This window comes from Castor canadensis, chromosome X, assembly GCF_047511655.1.
Source record: "Castor canadensis chromosome X, mCasCan1.hap1v2, whole genome shotgun sequence".
Classification (NCBI taxonomy): Eukaryota; Metazoa; Chordata; class Mammalia; order Rodentia; family Castoridae; genus Castor; species Castor canadensis.
The window spans coordinates 131,399,337-131,425,402 of NC_133405.1; the positions used below are offsets into that span (position 1 = coordinate 131,399,337).

The following is a 26,066-nucleotide window of genomic DNA, read 5'->3' on the forward strand; positions in this document are numbered from 1 at the left end:
CATTTTGTGGTGCTGGGGTTTGAACTCAGGGCCTACATTTTGAGCTACTCACTTTTTTGTGATGGGTTTTTTTTTTTTTTTTGAGATAGGGTCTCCCGAACTACATTCCCTGGCTGACTTTGAACCATGAGCCTCCTGATCTCTGCAGGCATGAGCCACCAGCGCCTGGTGTGTCAATATTTCTTATTGCTTTAGCTTTCAGAAATATCCTTCCTGTCTTATAGCATGGGACTCAAAGAAATATTTTCAGCTCTGGCAAATATTTCCCATCTGATTCACTCTATATATTCACTTTTCTGGCCAAAAACTGGATGCATACCTCAAAGATGTTATATATACCTCTTCTGCTTTCTTTTTGACAATTTTTCTATCACTTTTTTCTAATTTAGATGGCTTATTATAAACATAAGTGGTATTTGAGGCTGCCTATGAAGTGATACGATGGTACTTTCTAGAACTGTCTTAAATCATTTTCCTAATGAAATTAGTGAAGTTGCAAATAAAGCAAAACAGATGAATTGTTCATTTACCTGTAGTTTTTCTAGAGTGAAAGTGGATAAAGGTATCTACTGGAGGATTTGTGACTGTTTTGTCCAGTGGTTTTTTATTTCTGTCACTATGATATAGAACTAAGAGTCGTCCTCAAATTAAGAATGTCTTCCCGTTTGTATTGTTACACGGAAATAATATTTCTAACTAGGTACAACAGCAGGGGTCTGTGGTCCCAGCTGTTGAGGAAGGTGAGGTAAGAGGATTGCTTGAGTCCCTGGATTTGAAGCCAGCTTGGGGGGCATAGCAAGACCCTGTCTCTAAAGTTAATTAAATAAAATAATATTCTTAACAGTCAAAAGTTATCCTAGTCAGTTTTAGAATCAAATGACTTTGTTAGACACTTAGTAATATAGGTAATCATATTGTTCTCTTTTGTGCTGAATTGAATCTTGTTTTGGTTTGAATTTTCATTTGGATTGCTGAGGGGAACAAGCCTGTCATACACCAAGACTTTTCTATATGAATGGACCTAGGTTGTCTTTGCAAAACGTGTTTAAAACTGCCCCCTTAGGACAAATGGTAGGTTTTTCCATGAAGGCAGTTATATCACAAACGAATCTGTTTTTCTAAAGGCTGCAATTTTAGGCTGCATGCTTCCCTATTGCCTCACCAGGATACAAAAAAGTTGGCTTGAGACCATAATTTAAGTGAATGGTTGATTGTGGGTGTGGTCACCTAAGACAATGTTTAAAGAGAAAAGCGAGATGTAAAATTAAAAGAAAGTGTTGAAACAGGGTAAACTGGTTTTCTAAATCTTTCCTTGCTTAACATGCCAGAGGTATTGAATGCAAAAAGGTTTAGGGGAATTATCTAAAACCAAAGCATTAAAAGATCAGGTTCTTAGAGGATTTTGATTCAGGATCTTATTTATTTATTTTTAAATGTATTGAGCAACAGCCCTCAAAACTTGGGAGAGTGTTTTTGGAAGAAATGGTCTTCAACTTGCTTTATGTTGACTTTCAAGATGGCTGTTAAGTCTATCCAACCTACAGACTATTCTTGGTCAGGAATTCCTTCCACTTGTAGTGATCAATGGTTGTCTTTGTATTTGACTTGAGTTTCTGTAATTATTCTAATAGCAACACTGAAGGTAAGCGGGCCAGCTTAATACACTTAAAAATGGGGCAGAAGTTAGTGATGCTTGTAAGCATTAGGTTCGCAGTCATGATCAAGGCTTATGTGCTGGAGCAGGTTGAGAACATTGCTCCTACGGTATCTGCTTACTTAGGAAGGCTATAAAACCAGCCATCAGAATCATTAACTGAGTATTTAGAATGCTCTTGATTTTGTGTGAGGGGATCTAATGAATAAACTCAAAATGTCAGCTTGTAACATGTTATGCTTATTTTTAAATAAGGGTCCTTTTTTTTTTAAAATAAATTGGACTTGAGCTCAAGTTTCTTCTTCTGTCACATGTATTGCTCACAGACAAAGGCGTGGATTCTTGCTACTGTTAAACCCATGTTTAGGTTTTCTCCCCCTCAACCTACTTTTACTCCTGTCTTTAGTATGTTTCTAAAAATCAACCTGTCTGTCTTTGAGATTTGTGAAAAAGCATTTTTTAAAACAAATAAAATAGAGGCCACGGGTACGTCCTTTTGACTGTGCTTTGCCAGGGTTTGGGGATAAACAGAATAAATTAGACCGATGCCCCTTGAAGGGGCGGCATGGGAAAAACAGCGCTGTGCTCATGGGAAGGCAGGCATTCTCCCAAGAAACAACATATATTGTGTCCCCGAATAAGTCACGTGGTGGGAGGGGGCTGTTTTCTTTCTCCTCCACATCCTTTCCTCTGATGTCACAAATCTATTCTTTCCTGGGAGAATTAATTAGTATTCATTGGGTGCAGTTGGCAAGAAGAAAGAAGGGAGCAGAGGGAGGGGGAGATCTTAAGAGAGACTGCAGGGAGGAAGAGCCTGGTGGGGGAGCAGGTCCTTCCTGGGGTGCCTTGTGAGTGGGGGCACAGTCGACGCAGGATGGCTGTTTTATAACTGGGATCCTCTGACGTATGGCTGCCTGCTCCTTGGCAGCCGTCTTTATGGACCAGTAGGCAGAGCGCAATTGACGCTGACAGGACTTTTACATCTTGGAAGGGACTGTAATCTACTGTAGTGAAGAACAGAGCGGCTCAATCAGGAGGGTGTAAATAAGAGACGGAGGGGAGTCCAAAAGAAAAGGAAGAGGAGGAGAAAAAAGTGTGTGTTGGGGGGAAGCAGGGAAAAAGCATTTTTGGTGAATGGTATGAAGCCAGCCATGGAAACTGCAGCCGAGGAAAATGCTGAACAAAGCCAAGAGAGAAAAGGTACCCAGCGCTTGACAATGGCCTGGATAAAGCTTTTCACTGACGGTGCTTGAAAAGGGTTAGCCGGGTTTTGTCTCTTTGTAAAATGGCTCTGAAACAATCCCTATAGCATGGTCTTGTTTTAGGGTGGTTTTTTCCTGTGGGTTGAGGTTAAATTGATAGAGTACCTCTCTTCAGTCCACTCCTGTTGCAAATTGTCCTACGAGCATGATATTTCATAGAAGGATGACCATAGTTTGTCACCTTGGGTGGCTGGATTGGGGGATTGGGGAGACTTTTTTTTTTTTTTTTTTTTTACTAATATAATTAATCCTAACTCAGGTTCAATGTTCTGCATGCCATATTCTGGGGACATGAAATGTGCTGTTCTCGGTGGGGCTTGCATGCTAATTATGCTTTGGCTCCGTTAATACTGGAGTGATTTGGACATTCTAGAGTTTTCTATTCTAATAAGTTGCTCTCTCTGTATCAGGCCCTGACTATGTGACATGTAATAAAGATTTACAGCTGGAACTTGAGAGAGGGAGCATCAGCCTGGCGCTGATGGAAGCGGGGGTCTTCTGTTAATTATGACAAAGATTTGGGAAAGGAAAATTGATAAAGGTCTTGTTCCTTAAAGAGCATCTTAGACCATGTCACAATTTTGATATCTAGATTAGCTCTTTGGAGAAATCTGTGTTTTTGTGGCTAAAAAAAAAAAAAAAATGGCAGAAAATAGGAGCTAAAGTTAATCTCTCTTTTCCTAAATATTGACTGATGTCAAGTTTGATGCCCAGTGGAATCAGCTCAGCCTCTGTTAGGTTAATGGCATTATAACTGATCTCTCTCACTCAAAGATATAAACCATCCTAAATGCACAAAAACATATTCTGTGACTGCAGTGACTGTGGTATCAAAAGCCATCACACTCAGACTTTACGCCCAATGAAAGTCACTAAATAACAGTAATGCTACAGGATGAAGGCACAACTCCGTCTTCCTTATGAATATGTAGGTTAAGCCATATGAAATTGCTGACAGTCAACCATTTTAAACCTAGAAAACCAGCATCTATATGTAATTCCACTTACAAGCGTGCTGGTATAAAGGCTGCTTCTGTTATGCAGAATTTCTTCTGTATCCATTAATATTGAATCCGAAACAGGCCAATTTCATTTGTAAAATTTAGGTTTTAGAAGCATGATAAAATACACATAACATAAAATTTGCCACCTTAGCCATTTTTAAAGTACACAATTCAGTGATATTAAGCACAGAGCATTTTAATTGAAAAGTTGATAGTTTAGTTTAATCCTTGTATCAAATCTATCTTTCCCCCAATAGAAAACCACTCTGTCATGTCTTTCTTTTCTTGGCTATGTCTTTTTCCCCTAATCTATGTGAATGATCAAAGAGAATAAGAGAAGCTCTTGGGAATATTTATCAAGTCAAGGAAGTGAGACAAAAGTTTAAAAATTCATTATTATGATTAGATACTAAGTTGATTGCATGCTCGAGGGGTATAATAACATACTTGTCCTGAGAGAACCTATCACAGTTCATAGCATTTTTCTCCTAAAGGAGATGATTTTGTTTTGTGCGTACTTTTTATGAATATAATGTTTGCCCATGGCAGATATAACCATTTTGTTCTCTGCAAAAATATACCATTTGTTTTTCTCTTGAAGATAAGCAAAGGACACATAACCTATACAAAGTCCTTAGTATACGATTGTGTAGTTTTAGTCTGATGGGCTGCTGTTATTTTTTTGTCGATTAAATATTTAACAACAGGTCTAGAGGTTCCCACTCCATCCTTGACAACCTGTGTATGAACATTGTTAGCTGTGGATTTAGAGACAAAATTAGAAATAAAAGATTATTCTTGGAGGAACTTTAAAAATTACCAAAATTTATAAACACTAGCTGTTTGTCAAATAATTAAAGCTGGCAAACTACCAAAAGATAGTGTCACATGCATGATACATGCTTGAATAAGAAAACAGACCAGGAAATTTATTTTTACTGATTGATCTGTAGCAAAAAGGATTATGGTCATCTTGTGATTCACCAAAATGTTGATCTGGAGGGTGTCTTATCTACTAATGTTAATTTAGAACAAGTTCATATGCCAGCTGCACAAGGTCAGAACTCACAAGTATCTTCCATAGTTCTCCAGTTTGCTTGCTTATTGTCATTAAGGTCCATGAAAAACAATAGCCACAAATGGTCACGTGTGCTTGTCACTGCAGTCTTCCTTCAGATTTAAATTTAAGTTTATAAAATAAATGCTTATTTCATTGACATTAACATTTAAAAAACTGACATCATTATTTATAAAATGCATTATATAATTCTGGAGCTGGTAGAGTCCTTTCTTCCTTCTTTTCTTCCTTCCTTCCTTCCTTCCTTCCTTCCTTCCTTCTGCCTTCAGCAAGGGTTCTTATTTTCTAAATGCAATCCTATACATTTTGACACTTCACTTTTTTTATTCCCCTCTGTTCCTCCTTTCCCATTTGTTTTCAGTTGTTGGTGACAGGGACAATGCCTGTCTCTTAATTTGGATTATTATTACCCAATGCCTAGTACCCAACAGCTTGTGAATTAACAACTTTGGATAATTATTACAGTGTCTATTAAGAATGTAAATTAAACTTAGATTTATGAATTGACCTCAGCTTTTCTAGTTGTGTCCTTTTCCCCGGAGGGAGTTTAGGCAGGACAACTCATCTGATGTATTGTGATTCACTAACTACTACTGTTTCTTCAGAAACTCAGTGAGAATGGCTTTGTTCCTATTTTCAACAAAACTAATCCAGGTCTTTACAAAAGGAAAGCATTTGTGTTTTGGAAATAGTCAAGAACATGGAATACTACTGTCCACAGTTCAACTCAGTATTCAGTAGATAGTCAGGGATTTTTAAAGAAAGCAAGCAGATTTTCTCAGATGGATGTGTGAAATGCCAAATTTTTACAAATGACAGTTTTTCAGTTGAGAACATTCAATTAAAGTATGAGGATTGAGTACGCAGATTCACTGCAAATAGAATAAGTGGAGGAAATGAATAAGACAGAATCAAAGGAAATAGATCATAGGCTCTAATAATAAAAAGATAGTTAGGTTTCCATTTATTTCCGTGGAGTATTACTTGATGTCAATTCATTTGAAAACAGATGCATCTGGAATTGCTGGGAGCATGTAACCACTGGGTAGAAAAACAGTTGAATTATAACAACTATGGATGCTCTATTATATAAAAAAAAAATCTTGAGTATCTGTGATGAAAATGATTACAAGAAGGAAATTGGAATCTCCTGAAATAATTATGGTAAGGCTAGTTTAGTTCCTATGAGTCATTGCTGAACCCAATTCCAGAATCCAGGCATCAAAAATTAAGTTCCTAACTACTAGGGAGAAAAATAGAGTACATTAGAAATAATATTTACAAATTATTTACAGGATATAGTCAGAGTAAGAAATGACTCCAAATTATTGATTTGTTTAAAAGATTAGCAGATCCATTTTAATCTTTTTGATTAAGTTCATACAATTTCTTTTTAATTTAGCAAAATGCACTCTTGGCTTTCCTTTATTTGAGAAGAAAAGCACTCTTCTGGAATGCATGACTCATATAAAAACTCAAAGGGACACATTTAACTTGTTACACTATGCTTAATGATGTACAAGTTACTGAATTTTTATTGACATTTTTCTAACTTGTTTCTATGAATATGGCACAGAGAAAATTTTAGATGCAGATTTTCTCTGTAAGTATTTGCCAAGGTGGACATCTGAAGACATGGTGTCTGGGGAATAGGTTGTAGAGAAAAGGGTCTGGCCAGATGGTGCGGGACGTAAGTAATAGGTACGATATGGCATCCTTTGGTATTGTTTTTTAAGGAAATTTAAATGTGGAGAAAGGTCTGGATGAACCATTTGATGTATCTGCTACTTTTATATTGTCAATTCTATCAGCATGCTTGTCAAGGCTTAGCTCGGTATTTCATTTGAAAAAAAAATCTGGCTCATTTCTGGAAGTTGAATGTAAACCTGAATTAATATCATAATTAAGATCACATTCCTCTGTTACTTGGAAGCACAAGTCAATTTAGAGTAAGTGATCTTAATAAAATAATTTCTCAATCTTGCTATATCTGAAAACATGCAAAATAGCCCATGGTAAACTTCCCCTCACCGGGACTGGTGATGAATTAGATTATTCCAAAGGGACTCCCTTAACCTTTTTCTCCTTTGGATCAAATACATATACACGTGAGGTGGTTGGTCAGCAGTAGGGGTTGGCCAGCAATAGAACGGTTTTAAGAGAAGGAGGCTACAATCCCAGCCTTGCAAGTTTGCTTTTGTTGTTCATTACTTGTTACTCATTTAATAATGTCCTTCTTTGAAATGCCATCCTTTCTGTCCTCTCAGCTCACGTTATAGGAATGAAAGGGTACTTACTCATCTTAGGCACCATTCGGAGTAGTGTAATGTTGAGTGTAACCATAATTTTGCTGGTTGGTGGCAAATTAAATAGCCAACAATGCCACAGAAGAATTTTGGTCCTCAGCCAGCCCAGTGACATTTGTTTTCAAAGAGTATATAATAATAATTAAAAAAAAGTCCTATTTTAGAGGGCTGATGTTTTATTAATTACATTAGCTGCTTTACATATTTAAACCTTACTATGCTATATTTAATAGTAGTGCTCAACACACCTTTTTCATAAAGGTGGAGTAGCAAATATTTTAAGCTTTGCAGGACACAGGTCTCTGTTGCACCTGCTCAAATTCTGCCGTCATAGCATGAAAGCAGCCATGGATAACAAGTGGGTGTGACCAGGTTCCAGTAAGACTTTATTTACAAAAACAGAAGGCCATCCATGCCAACCTTTCCTTTATTCTATTGTATTGTTATGGCTTTCTTTTAATGTTTTTAAGTAATGGCTAAAAAGGAAGGATGACAAATACAGCTTTGAAAGACCTTGACCAGTGAATATGGGCAGCAGTGTTTGCCACTTAGTTGCTTCCAGTGATGCAACTTCCAGCCTGCAGTTCATTTGTTCATTTAGCCTTGTCACTAAATCGCATTATGTAAATAAATGGAGAAAAACGGAACAAGACATTGTTTTCCTTTCCTCAGTTTTCTCATTGTTTATGTCATGCCCATTTTTGGCAATGACTATTCACAATTGTCCATGTCTCCATAAGCCACTACCTCATCTCTCTTACCTCAAAGGGAGAGCATTTGATAGTCTTTCCTGTGTAGGGCACCAGCCATTTTCTCATTAGATGTCTGGAATCAGGACATTTCACTGTAGCATTGGAGCTGAGGCTCCTGTTGCAATCAGTTGATTCCCTTCTAGGTGTTGGGACTCTGTTCTTAGTATTAAAATGTGTACTGTGATCTCTGAAATTTTACACATAATCTTACATTTAATGCCTCGATTCTAAGTTTGGTTCAAAAATATAACATAGAAGTGATTTTCTTCATCTCCTAAGATTTACTGTTATACAAAAGCTAGTATTTTTAGTATTAGTCCCAGGGATTGGAACACATTGCTCAATCCCATATCAGCATCTGCTGGAGTAGCCATGTTTTCATGTTCTGTGAAGCCTCTCAGGCATGGATGCCATATTTTTCTCAGAACACATATCACTGTTGGGGAGTCCATGGTTTTTTCACTGTCATTGCCCACAGGCCACTGCCCGATTGCCCGAATGTCTACAGATTTTCCCATCCATGTGAGGAGATGAGGACAGGGTTGGGATGGATTTTCTCATTTGCCCAGCCACACTAGGGGGAAGTCAGTGTAGGGGGTCCTGGAGATCCACTTATGGGCCCACGGGGTCCTAGGGTGCTCCTCTACTTAATACCAAATATTCATTCAGTAAACACTGGGCACCTATTGTGTGCTAGGCCTGTAGTAATAAAATTTTAAAAAGGAAGATGAGGGGCTGGAGGTGTAGATCAGTGGTAGAATGCTTGCCTAGCATGTGCGAGGTCTCAGATTCAATCCCCAGCACTCACCACAAAGAATGGAAAATTTCACATCAAAAGTGATTGAGCTACTTAGAATCCTCTTGCTTGGGGGGTCAATATGAAGGGCTCAGTGGTACTTTACCAAGAGGAATTTGGATCATACCATAAGGTGACTTGACCTTCTGGTTCTTTCCACCAGCTTTGCTGGGGTTCTTTGCTTCAGAAAATGTAGGACACCTTTTGTTTGAGAGAACTGCCTAAATAGCAGGACAAACATCTAAATCCAGGGAAGGCTAAGAGTTAAGAACTCTTAAAAACCCTGGATTAACAGCAGTAGCTGAGGACCAGCACTGTTTATTTAGGAGACACAGAAGCACAGCTCACCTCCACATGGACTTCATTGGGTGCAACCACTGCCTCTGCAAAACAGGAGAACACCCACATGCCTGGGCTGCAGGTAGATGATGCAGTGGTCTCAAAGAGCATCCCCTGGAGGCAGATTTCCCAGCTACACATCCACGCTCCTATACCTCCTGGTTCAATGACCATGAACAGGCGATGATGGTTCCCTTCTGTTGCCCTCGGTTCTTCATTTGTCAAGATAGAATCATAGCTTCATAGGAAACTTCTGACAAATGAGACAACAGGCACCATGTGCTTAACACAATGGCTAGCACATCATAAGCGCTCCATAAATTATAGCTATCATCATTATCAACGGCAAAAACAGCAGCACAAAAATAGCTTCATTATGCAGTTCTGATCTTACCCAAATATCTTCTCCTTTTCCTTTTAATAAGACAAAATTTTATCTTACCAGAAAGATCATTGAAATAGGATTTAAGACAGGACATTCTAGGCTCTTACATCATGAGCAGAAAATGAGGTAACAGAGAATAAATATTTCAATGGAAAGACAGGCATTTCATCCAAGATTCAGCGGGCCATGGGGTTATTTGCCAGATTTTCAGGACTGGAACTGGGTGCCATTGTGGAAAGGGGCCCCTGTTCACCTTTGCTTGTGCAGCTGGCAATAATTGTAGTGCTAGGTTGGTCTGAAAAGAAAATACACAGAAAGAAAAATATTGTGAGAAAAAAAATTTTAGTTATAAATAGTATCTTCCAAAAATGAGCATTCTTTGGTGGTGCTGGGGATGGAGAAAATAAGCAAAGAAAATTTTGATTTGTATAAACTTAAATTCAAAAATAGAGGATGAGATACCAACACTCTTAAATTTCTGATGCTGAGTTGAGAAACTGGTACTGAAGGGTTGCATTTCAATAGCACGTGTTTTAACTACCCATTTCCTTTAACTGTATGGTAAAAGATTAAATAAGAATGCTGATATAGAAACTTTGCTGGAGATAGACACTGACTCTTTGCCACTGAAATTGGCAGTGAACAGCAGAGCTGAAATGGAAATTGGCAGGTACCACTGGATGTACCCAGGCTCAAAGAACCACCAGTACCGTCCCGTGCCAACCCTGGGGGACAGGGCTGGCCCCTTGAGCAGTCCAGGTAAATACAGCGTTGGGGTGAATTCTAATAGCAACTCAATTGTTATCTTTCCTATGATTTGTAATGGCTTTTAGTTTGGTGATATTTTATGTTTTGCTTGATGCATTCATTTGTTGGCATGGGTAGAATTGGCCCTTTGGAATTTTTAAAGTCATTTTTCATTTTCTATCCCCCTCTCCATTCCACCCCATATTTCTCCACCTTCTTTCCTCCCTTCCTCTTTCTTCACCCCCACCTCTTCTCAAAGGGAGCAGTGTACAGTGAGAGATACCTTTGGGTTAACTATAAAATTTCCAATGTCTGAACCAATAATGGGGAAGAGGGACTACACGTGTCCACCACAGGCCTGAGAACTGGGCTGGAGCAGTCAAGAAGCTTTGGCTCTGGAAGTCCTGAGCAACTCGAAATGTCTTTCCAACTCTGTTGTTTGTACCGCCCTCTTTTAATGTCAGTCATTGCCTTTGAGAAAGAAAAATCAAAGCCTATGAAATGAGAATCTGCTAATTGTGTTTTGAACTCCCTCCCAGGTAGGTTCCTTGGGTCCAGTTTCTATTTTTCTGGCTCCTGAAGAATGCTGGCCTCTCAGACCACTAGGTGCCAAGTCTGAGTGAAATGTGTGTGAGTCATTTTGGGGACCCAGGATGGGGAGAATGCTGAGCAGTATGAACATCCTTCTTCCTACGTCCCCAAGGTCTACCCAAGTCTCGCTGTTCAGCTCAGTGATTTTGTCAACATAGAACTGAAGTTCAAATTGTAAAATGTGATATTAAGGGCTGGTGGTAAGTCAGATAAACAACAAGCTTAAAGTATTGCTGTGATTTTGTGTCAATCCATAAAGTCATTTCTCCCAAAATGGTTGCATATTTGTTCAGAAATGAACCAGAAATAAACCAGAAATGGCAGTGTATCTAGTAACTTTAGAAAGAGCAATCCCAAAGTACAATGTAAGACATCCCCATTGAATGGCAAAGCCATAAATCCCATAATTTAATAAAACTGTTTCTTTTTTCATTAAGACCCAAATTGTGGTGTTGGGTTAATTAACATGAAATCTGACTTTGAATTTAATTCTGTCCTGGGTTATGCATTCTTCCATTCAACATATGACTATTAGGTGCTGGTTCTGTACATGCTACACTGGTTAGAAAAGGTAAACAAGAATGGGTCAAGTTAGCCGGGCATGGTGGCACACATATGTAATCCCATCTTCTTGGGAGGTGGAAGCAGGAGAATCATGGTCTGGTCTGAGGCCAGCCCAGGCAAAGTAAGTGTGAGATCCTATCTGAAATACAAACTAAAAACAAAAGGGCTGGGGGCATGGCTCAAGTGGTAGAGCACTTGCCTAGCAAGCATGAGGCTCTGAGTTCAATCCCCAGTACTGGCAAGAAAAGGAAAAAAAAAAGGATTTTGTATCCATTCTCATCTTTTAAATAATTCTTTAAAGAATGCAAAGAATGCACAGGGTTGGGGGCTAGAATCTGGATTTAAAAACTTGCCGTTAGATGTGACATCTCTATTCAGCAATAAAAAGAATGAAGTACTGGTATATATTATGACACGGATGACTATCAAAACATGGTGCCAAGTAAAAGAAGCCAGAACAAATGCAATGTGGCTCCATTTGTCCATAGAGATAAAAAGTAGTTTAGGTGGTTACCAGATGCTGGGGGAAGTAGAGATGGAAGGGTGACAGCAGATGGGCACAAGGGATCTCTCTTGGGGTGATAATAATGTTCTAAAATTAGATTGTGGTGATGATTACACAACTCTGTAAGCTTACTCTAAATTGTAACATTTAAAACAGTATATTTTACATTTTTATAAGTTGTATCTGAAAGCTGTTGTTTTGCAAAAGTCATTTTCCCTTAAAAAAAAAAAAGTCATTAGATATACAATAGCTCAAGAGCAGAGAAGGGGAAGGAAGGAGTATTTGTTAACATGACAAGAAATTCCCCGTGTTATTAGAAACTACCGAATAAGTGTTAGATGACACCAGGCCCATTGGAAATCCAGAAAGAACTTAGGAGTCTTTCCTGAATTTTAGTTATTAAGCCATGTGGTAAACTAGTGGCTCATGCCTGTAATCCTAGCTCCTCAGGAGGCAGAGATCAGGAGGATCACAGTTCGAAGCCAGCCTGGGTAAATAGTTTGCGAGACACCGTCTCGAAAACAACCATTGCAAAAAAGGGCTGGTGGAGTTGTTACTGGAAAAATGGCCTTGAAAATTACCTTGGTTCTTGTGTCCTGCAGAAGAATTCAAGTAAGACACAAAGATTCAGTAAAAGTAACAGTAAAGTTTATTAGGAAAGGATTACACTTTCAACAGATTGAAGGTGGGTTGTCCCTAGAGTGAGAACAACAGGGTCAAGGGGAAGAGAAAGAGACATTCCCTGTTCCATGCAGGAAATGGGAGCAGAAACTCAAAATGGTGGTCCCCATCTCCTAGTCTTATACTGGAGAGCTGGGGGAATCACTTGGCCAAACATAATGAATGGATCTGGGTGGTTGAGATGGCTGTTAAAACAGGGAAGGGTCATTTTGGCCCCTGGGATGATTTTCTGGATTTGGGTCATTGTTTTGTTAAGAATGACATTGAGTAATCTAGTTCTTGCTCTAATTGATAGAGAATTTCTGTTTGAAATTTCTGACGTTTGCTTTATCTAGCTGTTAGGTCTTGATGTTTAGGGTGTGGGTTACTCTTGGGTAAAGAATGAATTAAGCTTCTGGGTAGTGGTTAACTTTAAAGCATCCTGTGGTAGCCTCTGGGTTCTGGCTACCTGATCTTATGTAGAAATTAGTGGAGTTGGGAAGTTGAATTAAGATGATTTTTTTCCTGTCTTCCTCATGTGGTCACTACTTATGTCTAACTGCTACCTATGAGAGTGGCTGAAGGTGTAGGCCCTAAGTTCAAACCCCAGTACCACCAAAAAAAAAAAAAATGTGCTAAAGAGAAAACACTGATATTTTTATTGGGAAAAAAAAATTCTTCTATCAGTTGCTCCTGAAGGGTTTTTCCAAGTATCAAGCAGTTTCTTATAAGAGCCCAGATATATGACTTTTGTGCTTTTTACCCTACAGCCAAGCTTCATGATATGCACATTCTAGCCATCAGTTGCAGCTAAGAAGGAAAAATATAAGGTTGCAGTTGGCTTTCTGAAATAGGCTTGTTTGGAGTTTTTCCTGAAGAGTTTGGGGTTTTAAAGGTATTATGGTGCACATGCTGTCTGTACACAATCCTATCAGCAAGGTCTGGGTGCTGCTACAAAACCAACCTATTTATCTTTCTAGAGAGCCCAGGTCTAAAATGTGAAGCCAAACAACAGCCCCTTGGCCATTCAGTTGGGGTTTGGCACCAAGGAATTTGAGGTCAGCACAAATTGTCTTGCCAGATGAGTTAGGCAAATAGTTTGTGAGACCCCATCTCCAAAATAACCCGAGCAAAGTGAACTGGAGTTCACTGGAACTCAAGTGGTAGAATGTTGGCTTTGTAAGCACAAAGCCCTGAGTTCAAACCCCTATCCCCCCTTCCAAAAAAAAAATCCCTAGTTTTCAGGTTCTTTTGAATTCTGGAATGGTATGATGAGAGATTATCAAAATCCCATGGTATCAGGTTGCTAGTGATGTTACAAGTGAGAATTCCATGAGCTAGCAGGTTTATGCCTGGGGAGAAACAAAATCAATGTATTTGATTTAAAAAATTATCTTCCTACATCCTGAGATGGTGTCTATCCATACATGGTTGTAGTTTTTGTGTGTACTGATTGCAATCATTAGAAAAGGGATGCTTTTGAGGCCCCAAATACTGGGACCATTTGTGTCTTGAGCTGATTGCAGAGACCTTACACTTGACAGATTAAAAAATGATGGTGCAAGAGATGGACTGAGGGGATGTGACCCAGCCATACTATCACCTTCCCAGGCACTTGGGTTTTTCTTGGCTTCGTATCAATGCAGCTGCCATTCTGTACTTACATCCCGAGCCAGATGGTGTAAGGGAAAAAATAGAGAATTCCATATTGCTCTTAGCTTTTTTTTTTTCCCCTCATATTTCTCAGTTTCCTTTCATGGGGGCAAAAGTGGTTTTGATACAAGCTGACCAGGAAGTCTTTGCCAAAGGAAAATGTCTCTTTCACCCATGCAGTCACTATACAGGAGACTTAGCGCCTCCCCAACTTCATTATTTCACACTGGAAAGGTCAAGGTCACTCCAGTGTCCTTAGCCTTGATCTTCTTTTCATGGCTACTTATCTTTTCTTTCTGCTGGGACTTCCCAATAAAATTGCATTTTTAGGACATGGATAGTCTCTCACTATTGGTTTAATTCCTTTGGGCCGGCACTGTCCACATCTTGTCTAAACCTACAGGAGATGAAAGGATGGACTCCACGTGAGGCTGCCCTGAGGGGCCAGGCCTGAAATGGTGGCCTGACACAAGTGGCAAGTGGTGACAGAAAGAATGACTAGGAATTAATGGGAACTTAGGAGAAATTCTCAAATGTCTCTTACTTCCCTCCTTAACATAAGATGCTATTATTTCATACAGGCTACAAGCTAATGGACCAAGATGACTGTTAATACACTGGTAAATTAATAGGTTAAAGTTGAACCTGAGGAGTACTCACCAATCACAGAGTCCTTCTCTCCCAAATCCACATTGCTGGGATGCTTGGGTTGAGATGGTCATAGATAACTCCAGAAGTCCAGATAAGGAGTATGCCTCTAACATACAGAACACAACAGAGGGTGTGGCAAGAGGGGAGTTAGGGGATCACTGGTGTTTAGCAAGAAGCCCATGTGCTGGGATTAGTATTGGCAAACATAGAGGGTTGGTGCCTGAGAGGGAGGGAGAAGTCACTGCTGTGACTCAGCTCTCACTGTTGGAGGCTGTGCTACCTGCCCAGGTATGACCTCCAGCAGGCTCCCTGAGAACTGCAGCCTTTATCTTTCTGCACCTTGTGCTGAGTGTACTTCCCTGTCGTGATCTGCTCTGCAACCTGACACCTGTGAGTGTGACTCTTGGGAAATATTACTGGATTTTTGCTCTTGTTCTTTAGGGCCATTCTTTATTCACGTAAGTTTGTAAGACCACTAAGTTTGAGGTCTTTTCAAAAAACACTTACAATGTATTTCAGGTTGGAATCCCGCTTTCCTGTCTTTGCATACACCAGGAGCCTTTGTCTGGGCTTGGGTGTCCACTACAACCAACGGGCTGATCACGTGATGTGGATTCTACTGGCGCTACCTCTCTGCTCCCCACAGGCTGGGTGCAGAAGCTGAGCTTATTCAGCTCAAGCTGGGGAAGCTTCCAGTCACTCCAGGTTTCCAGTTCGGTGCAAGGAAGTAGTGAACACAAGGCAGGCACACTGTAGCTCAGGTTCATGCTGTGAAGTTCCTTGGTTTTCAGGGTTCTTTGCATTTTGTTTTTTTCTACAAAATGGTCTATGGTACAGTAACTGTTTTATAGCTTACTTAGCAAAGACTATAATCAACCCTTTGTGTGTGAGTGTATGAAAAATTCCTTGATTGTTTACAAGCCTTCACATTTTTTGTCTGCGTACTATTGGTGTGTGATTAGCATGGGCGGTGTAACAATGGCCTGCTAGATCTGTGCCCTCTTGGTCTTGTATCTGCTCCTCATCTTGGAGCAGGCAGGCAAAGGTGACAGAGACAAAAGCAAATCAGTCGGTATTCACTGCTGTCAGGAACAACAGATGGTTTTAGAGAGACAGCTCAGATGAATCCAGCCCGAGTAATTCAGTCTTTTACAAGTAGTAACATCTGATCTTTGCCTCTGTCATGATACCACTTGCATTTTGTTTTCAAGTTATTTAATTTTGGTTTGGAATCTTTTGCCCCCTTTAAGGATATCTGGAGATACTTGGAAGTTGTTAGAAAGTAGCTGAGGTCAGCTACTTGAGTCGTCTTACCTCTTCAGGCTGGGTCCTTTCAGATGCCCCAGTCCACACACAACCTCCTTCCATGTTTGTGGAAAGCTGACACAAGATGGCTTTTGTCCTAAGTGGAGTGTTCTCTGTGTATCAGAAGCCATTCAAGTGGGATGAGGTTTTCTCTGAAGACCATCATGTGGATCTTATCTGCTGATTCCCATGCACGGTGCTGTACACACACACACACACACACACACACACAGAGACACAGAATAACTCTAGTGATGTTGGGCCAGCAGGAGAGGTAATGAGTAGACTTCAAACAAGCCCTTCCCATCTTGAAATAGCCTTGCTTACTTTCCATGCTGTCCCACTGTGGTGATTAATGGAGATTCCTATGAGGATTCCTATGAGACTTGTGATGCTGCCCATTGTGTCTTTGTAAATAAGGTTTTGTGGAACCAGCCCCGCCTATTCACTTACAGATGAAATGTGACTCCTTTCAGGTTCCAACAGTAGCATTGAGAGGTTGCAACTTGAAGCCCTCTAAAAAGCCCTGAATCAAGAAGTGACATCCTATCACTTTTGCCATATTCAAATCCTCAGAGAAGCAGTTCATTAGGTTCATCTACACTGAAGGGGAAGGAACTCCAAGGGCATGAATATAGGAGGCGGCATTACTGGGGTTATTAGAAGGCTGCCAGTTCCAAGAGGTATAAACATTTCACAGTGAACATGGAGCCAGTGCACTTTCCCTAAGCCTCACCTGTCAGGGTGGAGAGCATCCCCACCTCCAATTGCTGGGTTCCTAGTAAGTGACAGATGACCCTTGAGGCACCACACTACAAGCTGTCTGAGTGGAAGTCCTCATTATTTCTTCTCTGCTTTGTCCTGCCTCAAGGACTGGGACCAAGAAAGCACTCATGACACTCATGGCTGTATATGATGTTGTACAGTTTGGGTGTCTTTTGTGTATCTGGCTGGATTCTTGGACCAGGCTGGTAAGACCTTGCCTTCTGAATTGTGCAGTAGCACATTCAAGTGAATTAGCTCAGTAGGCATTTAACTGAATTAGAACTTGAGTGGCGAAGGCAGGTCTCCAGTCATCTGCATTGGATTCTAAATTGGGAGAAAGAACATAAATGGTACAAGTATATAGTAGACCCTTGGTGTCCATGGGTATATGGTTCCAAGGAGACCACCATTGAGGGGAAAGAAGTGCACGCTTAGGATGCATAGAGTGTCTGCTATACTGGGGGCACTTGACTTGTTTTTCCCGTGACGCTACCCATCTTGCACGGAAGGATAGGCCACCTTTCAACAAGTCTAAATTTTCACTTTATCACTTAAGTTAAGCACATTCACTTTTATCTTGTGTTTGGACACCATTTACTTTTGGGAAGGCAGATTTTCACAAAATGAAGGGTAGAGAAACACTCAGCAGATCACATAACAATTTAAACACAGCTGACAATAATGCGGGACTCAGCTTCTCTGAATCAACTGAGCTGCGGAAGGAAAGTATGGGAATTAAAATTGAAGTTTTGTTTTTGACTTTATTTTTACCATGCTTGGTCAAAACTGCATGTACTCAGTCTGTGAATAAGGCGACTTACTGTACATATTCCACTGTGCTATGAACGCTGTCTGTGCAAACACATCCACGGGGTGTGGGGGCTAGTCTGGGTAGAGGAACAGGTATGTTTTAATCAGCTTCCTGTATATTCCACCCCCCCCCCCAATTCTAGCTTCTTGTCCTCTGCTTGTCCCAAGTCCTCCCAGAGGACACTTCTGCCTTGCCTTGCTGACCTGAAGGCTCCTGTCACCAAGTGCGGGGAGCTCACTAGTTCTGCAGCCATACCATTGTCCCCCTCCCCCCCAACCCACTCCCACCCAGGCTGATGTGGCTTCTGCCTTTTGCTACTGATCCTGAGGTTCCCAGCCTCTTTAAACTGTTAGTGTCTGTTGTAAGAATCAAACTTAGCAAACGGGTCTTTATAAAAGCTTGTTTTGAGGTATAATTGATGCCTCCACTGCATCCATGCCAAGTGAAAAGTGTTGACTTGAGTGTGCATCTGTCACACCCCTTTTAATCCCTCCAGGCTGCCTCCCTCCCCGCAGCAACCACTGATTCGCTGTCTCTCTCTCTCTCTCTGGATTTGTTTGCCTTTTTTGGATTGGCCTTTATGAAGATTGGCTCACATAAATTCTGTCATCCTTTCTCATTTATCTGTTCCTGTAAACTTTTGTGTGACATTGGTAGCGTAATGGCTTCATGACTTTGTCTGGTTTTTATCCTTTCTGTTGCCTTTAAAGACACCCTGCTCCCTTTGAATACAATTCAGAAAGACCCTTTCTGCTACCACCTACAGATGAAGACTTCAGTTTGCACCCACTCCAGTCCAGCCTACACACCATTGCCAGATTCATCTCTTACAAGAACATTTCAGAGCACGTCACTCGCCTGCACACAAGCCTTCTCCTCTCCCACTTCCTGGAAATGTAGCAGGAGGCTCAGACTGGTTTGGACGCCTCCCACGGATGGGGGAGGGCCCACCTGCCTTTTCCAACTTCTCCTCGGTGTCCTTGAGAAACTTAGCCATACCCTGGTCCCCACACCACATCTGTCCTGCTTTCTGTCCCTCAGGCTTGCCGTAGAAATCTGTCTGGTCTTACAGGCCTGTGCACACTCCTGCCATTCACAGACCCTTTCCTTAGCTTCCCATACTAACAGAGATCTCACCCTACCTCACTCCTTCATGTCCTTGTGTTGTCCCTCTTTTTATTCTAAATAAATATTATCTTATGTGTTATTCCCTCATCACTACTCCCCCCCCAACACCCCAAGAATTAGTGTCATGAAAGACACACCTGCAACCTGCACCACAATGTCTCCCACACAGCAGTGAGTTGACACTCACTGCATAAATAGAAGGGGTCCAGGACAGCAGAGATGCTACCCCCTAGACGGTCAAAGAAACTGAGTGCCACTGGAACTCACCATTGCTTCCTACAAATCTCCCTGCTCTGAAAATACATTGTCTGGATTCAGAGCTAGCTTCCCTTATTCCACATCAGTCTCCCTAATTCCTTTCCCCCCCACTTCATGAGATTAAGGGCAAACATATGATCTTTGGGAGTGCCACAAAAAGTAGTTTGTGGAACAAAAAAGCAAAGGAAGGGACTAACAAGTGGCTTTCTTCGATTTGTTTATTCTCAGCCATGTATCTTTACTCTTCTATAATCATTAATTTTCCATTCCTCTTACCTTATCACAAATGTCTGAGGTTAATCTATTTTAAGATGTTCACAGCGTGCCACAAAAATGAAAGTTCCTTATTAAATAGATTTTAGGGCAGTCTTTTAGAAGTTTGCTGAAAACCAATTGCCTTTATGGCATTAGAAATAGTCTCTGCATTGTTAACATTATATGAGTGAACTCTTATGTTTAGGACTCTGAGAGTCAGAAAAGAAACCTATCATTTCAGTGACCTTGCACTTAGCTTTTTAACAGGAAGCCCTGATGAACTGACTTCATAATACTCTGAATGCTTTCTACTAGTGGTTTTCAGACTTCAGGATGTTAGGTCCCTTTATACTCTTAAAAATAGAGCCCCCCCACCCTTCCCCAAAAAAGATTTTACTCTTGTAAGTTATACCTATACTTTCTATGTTAGAAATTGTAACTAATAAATGGATGTAGTGTTTAATAATTTCTTATTTTAGCCAAGTGGTCCACCATTGAGCTACATCACCAACTAAACCTATTTATTAAAAATAACAATAAACCCATTATATGTTATCCTAAATAGTGTTTAAAAGAGATAGCTGTTTTTCAATTCAAAATAATACTTTAGTGAGAAGAATATGTACTGTTTTACATTTTTTTGCAAATCTCTTTAATATCCAGCTTAGTTTAATAGTAAACACCTGGATTCTTGCCTCTGCCTTCATTCAGAACTATCCTATAGTGTCTTACTTTAGTTGAGGTATATGAAGAAAATTCATTGCCTTACAGGTATGTAATTAGAGATGAAATGAGTATTTTAATGGCTTTTTAAATCATTGTGGAATTCTTCCTTGATAATCACCAAAATTCAGCAAGCAGTGGTTTCTTAAAGACTACTTACAGTGTGGAATCTGAAACATTTTGTACTTTGTTCCATTAAAAATTCATTGCTCTGTGTTACACTTTGATTGGCTTTTATATGTGAGAATGATTTTGTAAAATCACATACCGGTTGTTTGGAAAATATTGATTCTCAGAATTGTACAGATCTTCCAAATATTAACACATTTTATTAAACCATAGCAAAAAAAAAAAAAAAAAAAACCAAAACCATTTGTTCCTATCACCAGCGATTTCATCAAGATGTCCTCTAAACTTGGGAAGCAGGCAGGCTCATATGGGCAGGTATAAGTTTTCCCAAATTCATTGGCAACAGATACTATCAGTTGTTTCCTTTGAAATGACATGCTGCTCTCTTGGTTCATTTTTTTGAGAAAATTTTTGCCAAACACTTATGCCTGAGTAAGTATAGCTTGTCAGTGATTCTTCCAAGAAAAAAATGGTATTCTGCAAAAAAAAAAAAAAGTATTTGTCTGGCTTATGATTCAGTTACATCAGAACTTTAATTTGCATGCAGGTGAGTGCTGTATGTATCCTTTCTCCCATTTCATTGCATAAGATATCAAAAGATGTGTACTTGGGTTGAGGTTTAATAAAAACAATCATTTTTATTGCACCCACTTAAAGTGGGTGAAACTGACTTTTTCTTTTCTTTTCCTGTGAGTGCATGGTGATGAAGAATAAGCCACTTCTATATACACTTTGGGGTCACTGCTGATTTGAGTTTTACAGTTTTACCTTGCAAATGTCAGTGCAGCAAAAAAAAGTAAATAATATCTTAGCACTGGTAGCAAAAGAGTTTTGAGCTTGCAGTCCTTCTATAGGGGCCTGGGAGCAGGGCTGTACAGACCATCCTTTGAGAACCCTGTGTTCTGCCTTCCCGGCTCAAAGTGGAACTGCCAGACCTGCATGATGGAGCCATGGGGAAGCTAGTGGGAACAGCAGAAGCATACTCCTCTCCCCAGGCCCCCCTGAACAAAATTCTGCATTTTCAAGTTCACATTTAAAGTTTACAAACTACAGGGCTCTACGGATTTTATTTTAAAGGGCCTGATGGTAATTATCTATGGCCAAGTGCTCAACTCTGCCTCTGTAGCTTAACAGTGGCTATAGATGATATGTAAATGAATGTGTGTGGCTGTGTGCCAATAAAACTTTATTTATAGACACAGCAATTTGAATTTCATACTTTCCATGTGTCACAAAATATTTTTTGAGCTTTTCTTCCCCCTAGCCATTTGGAAATGTAAAAATCATTCGTAGTTGATAAGCCATATGGAGAATGAGCTAGATTTGGCCCATGGGCTACTGTTTGCTGATCCCCTGCTCTATTCACTGGTTTTTCCAAATTGAGCATTTGTTGAAATCACCTGGGGAGCTTAAAAAGCAACTCTTTAATTCCTGAGTCCTACCCCTGGAAATTCTGGTTTAATTGGTGTAGGGTAAATGCTGGGTATCAGGATTTTCAAATGCTTTCCAGATGAATCCAATGTGCAGGAGAGTGAGAACTTCTGCTCTATGGTTCTTTTTTAATACAAAGTAAATTTTGTCTGAAGCATTTATTTTAAAGTTTTAGAATTTGGCAGTGTCACCGGCTATCTGAGACAAGGATTGTGCATTGTAACCTCAGAGTGGGGGGTTCTCACCCTTGGCACTATTGACATTTTGGATCCAGTCATTCTTTGGGATTAGAGTCGTACTGTGTCTTGTAGGATTTTTAGCAGCATCTCTGACCTACACTTACTAGATTCCAGTAGCAACAGCTGTGATAACCAAAAATATCTTCAGACATTGCCAGATGTTGCCCAAGGGGCACAATCATCCCCTGTAGAGAATGCTCTTTAGCCTACTCAGCATCAGGAAGGCTTCTGTCACCTGCTAATCGCTTCTGCTTCTCTGAAGTAGTATTCTATCTGCCTCCATTTCCCTGTTGCTGTGTTTGAAGGTTGCAAAGCTTGGTTCTTGCTGCTGTTCTTTCTAATTTTGTAGCTCATTAGAAATCAGTAAAGTAGTAAGGAAGGCCCAGTGTAGAGGGCTGTATGGTGGATGTGTGGATGTGACATTCATTCCCTGGGGAAGAATCTGAGCTGTTGTTCCCGCTGGCCCTCCTTCTGAGCCAGCATTAAATCTGCAGCCAAGATCATGGACAACTTGGGCAAATCACTTGGCCGTTATGAACTCACAGCCATGGCAACGGCCATCCACAAGCCTGAGGACAAAAGGTGTTTTATTCTGTTGTTCTGCACAAAAGGTTCTAGGGATGCTGGAGACAAAATGGCCATTGAGAGTTAGAGGCATTGATGTGTATTTTTTCTTTCTCTCTACTATGTGGCTTATATTTAAACTGCCTTAGGCTAATGTACACTGGAGCTTTTGTATGAAACAAAACCTAAAACTCTCTTTAGTGAGAGACCAGCTAAATGAATGTTCAAGACACTGGCACAACAGAGTTTTGGGGAGAGTAATTGTAAATTACTAATAAAACATGCTAGAAAGCCTGGTATTGGTTTTTTTTTTTCCCCTGAGTAGAGAACAGTCATAAAAAGTTTGCTTTCCTTGCCCCCTTTGGTTCATGTTAACCAACATTGCCATTGCTGATTTGAAGCTTGGGAAAACTCAGTCTGTAAGGTTTCATAAGAGTATCCAAGCAAAGCACTGATCTTCTTTAGCTTTTAGCAGTTCAATGCTATGCTGATACTAGGCACCACCCCCATATTTAAAACAGCTTGCCAATGACTTCTCCCACTGGGGACAGCCTGAGTCTGAGGTCCACTTCCTTTGTCTGTATAGGCACTTCCGGCATACACAGGGTGTATTTAAGTCTGCTTGCTCAAGTGGCCATGTACCTGTTTTCTCAGTCCCCACCTAAAACATGGCACTAAAGAATCTTTGATGTGAGAAATTCTGAGGTTACCAGTGCTTGCTTGGCTCTGAAAAAGCATTCTAGTCCTCTTTTCAAGACAGCCAAACAACTTGGTACATTTTGTTTTCTTCCTCACAGCCTCTGGAACTTGCCATTTGATTTACAAGTGACTAAAGTGGTACAGCCAAACCCTAGTGGGGGCCACTATTATCTTAGAGAGAAAATACCAAACACCACTGAATGTGAACGCAGGCATTGCGACATGGACATGCGCCTGAGGCTGGGAAGATGGAACTGCTGACGAGAAATGTACTTTTCAAACCTCCCTTCCTGTTTATACAGACCACCAGGGAGTGGGGCTTGTTACAGTGCAAGTGCAGACTCGGTAGAGGGTAGGCCCAAGATTCTGCATTGCTCACAAACTTCCATTTGTCACAACCTAATGTGGTGGTCCCAGAGCTGCCCTGTGCAGAGCACTTTCAACTGACACATGATCCACTCATCTCTCTCTCTCTCCCTCCCCCGCTCTCTGCCCCTCCCCCGCCTCCCCCACAAGGTTTCTCTCTATGTAGCCCAGGCTTGGAACTGGTCATCCTGCCTCATCCTATTGAGTGCTGGGATGACAGGTATGTGCCACCATGCTGGGCTCTTATCTCTTTTTGACCCCTGAAAGTGTTCATTGCTGTCCAGTAGAAGTTGTCAGCATCCAAGTTTAGCTCTTTTGGGTGGCAGGCCCATGTGTCCTCTCACATCAGCCAGAGTAATCTTCTATAACCCCAATCTGTTGCCCCTGCTTCAAAATGCTGAATGGCTTCACATGATTCTGAGGATGAAGTCCAGAATCTTTTAAGGCAGCATAGAAAGCCCCACGTGGTCTAACTCACAGGACCTCTCCTGCCTTCCCTGCCTTCCCTGCCTTCCCTGCCTTCCCTGCCTTCCCTGCCTCACCTTCTCTCTCAACTGTTCTCTGGATTCTTTCACTAGAATGTTCTGCTTTTTCTGTTCAGGTGGCCTGAGAATGCACCCTGCTCTCTCCCACCCTATAGCTTTTGTTGGTGCTCTTTCTGCTTCCTGGATCACCTTTCCTACCCATCCTTTCCCCCTTATAGCCAGTTAACCCTAATTCAAACTGGATTCAAGCTCAGGAAGCCCAGAAACCCGAGTCAATCCCCATTGCTTGCTCTCTTCACACTTCTTAACTTAAAAGTTTAATTCATGTCTGCCCGTCCCCACCCCCCACACTCCAAGAAAGTGTGCACCATACCTGTCTTAGCTCACCATTGGGTCCCTAGTGCCTACCCCATTCTCAGGACATCAGAGACACTCAGTGAACACTAAGTATCTGCTCCTTGAAGAATGTGGCTGGCTTTTCCCTCCCTGTCCATGCTTGCCTCCACCCTTTACTCTGCCTCCGCAGCAGCTTCAGTTAAAGGAGACCTCTAAAAGACCCAACACCCCTGGTGATGTTTATGGCAAAGAATTTCTTTTGTTTGAAGACTGAATTGTGCCTTCATGTGTACCTATTCTGCTTGCTTCTTTGAAATTAATTATAGGTCATCAAAGTTGATTCCTTGATTCTTTTGTGTATTTCTTTTAGTGACTGACTTATTAGCCATGGATGGTTCTTCATAACCTGATGTCTAATAGCTTCAAGATTCTTGGTTCATATATTCTGTCCAGTTTTTTAGCTGTTTCAGGCAGGTCTCTGGTCCTCCATCTTGGCCAGAAGCTGGGAATAATTTTGTATTGTTAGATTTTCATAGTGGAATTTGGCTGGTCATAAAAGGAAACAGATAGAACCAGCCTCGTAGAAAGCTTACATGATTCCTCACGCATTTGTTCTTAAATTTGAGCATGCATGGGAATCACCCAAAAGACTTACAGAAACACAGATTTCTGGGACCACTCCCAGAGCTTCTGTGGGATAAAAGTTCTGAGAATTTACTTTTCAATGTGTTCCCAGATGCCACTGCTGGTCCAGAAGCATACTCTGAACCAGCACTTCTAGATATGGGTCTGCAAACTTTTTCTGTAAAGAGTTAAATAACATGTATATCAGGCTTCACAGGCTGTGTGGTCTATCACAACTGTTCAGTTCTGCCACTGCATGCAAAAGTAGCCAGACGCTGTATAAATGAATGGGTGTGGCTCTGTTCCAATAAAACTTTATTTGTAAAACCACAGGTCGTGGTTTTGTAACTCTTGTTTTTGGAGAACTTTGAGCGTTGACTTTGTGATGGATACTGTGGTGGGTAATTGCTATTCTCTTTCAGAGTGAAGAAGTTATTAATATTCCTGTGGACATATTGCATTAAACATGGCTAGTTCTTTGATATAGTTTGCTGTACTCAGAATTACATGATAGACAAGGCAATGTCTACTTTTCTAAGCTGGATTTCTATCTAATATTATGAAAACAGAATGTTACTGTAGACATACAAGATAAAGAATTTCTTTTGTCCCCTCCACACACACTCAGGACTGACCACATAATTTTCAGGCCTGGTATAAAATGAAAATTCAAGCACCCTTATTTAAAAATCAAGAATTTCAAGGTAACCATGGCAGAGCCTTGAGCCAAGCATGGGCCTCTACAGGACTGCATCGGTTACATACCCATGAGGCTGGCCTGAGCGCTCAACACCATCACGGCCTCTGCCATATACACACCCACATGGATTTCTGTCAAATGCTATTTATGTGAAGGCAATAATAGTGATATCCAGTTTTAGAAAATATGTTTAGTTTTTTCTTTTTGTAGCAGTTTTGGATGAGTATGTACCATGTGATCAAATTGCCCTATATTCAGTGATTCCTTGCACATTGGATAGAGGCGACTTCTAGACTGACAT

General features: G+C 40.7%; 1 protein-coding gene across 5 annotated transcripts in view; it reads left to right on the forward strand.

Annotated features, from left to right (window-relative positions):
* Gpm6b (glycoprotein M6B) overlaps nucleotides 1–26,066 on the forward strand; it is a 150,761-nt gene that overhangs the window by 102,929 nt on the left and 21,766 nt on the right. Inside the window, exons 1-2 of one of the 5 annotated variants that reach the window (XM_020159910.2) lie at nucleotides 2,455–2,854; nucleotides 10,216–10,335. The exons of 1 other annotated variant lie outside the window; for it this stretch is intronic. In XM_020159910.2, the coding sequence (XP_020015499.1) occupies nucleotides 2,794–2,854; nucleotides 10,216–10,335 (181 nt within the window). In that variant the 5' untranslated portion in view covers nucleotides 2,455–2,793. Of the gene's footprint in view, nucleotides 1–2,454; nucleotides 2,855–10,215; nucleotides 10,336–26,066 lie in introns of those variants that run through there. 3 more of the 5 variants (XM_020159918.2, XM_020159934.2, XM_020159948.2) reach the window with 3 other exon arrangements.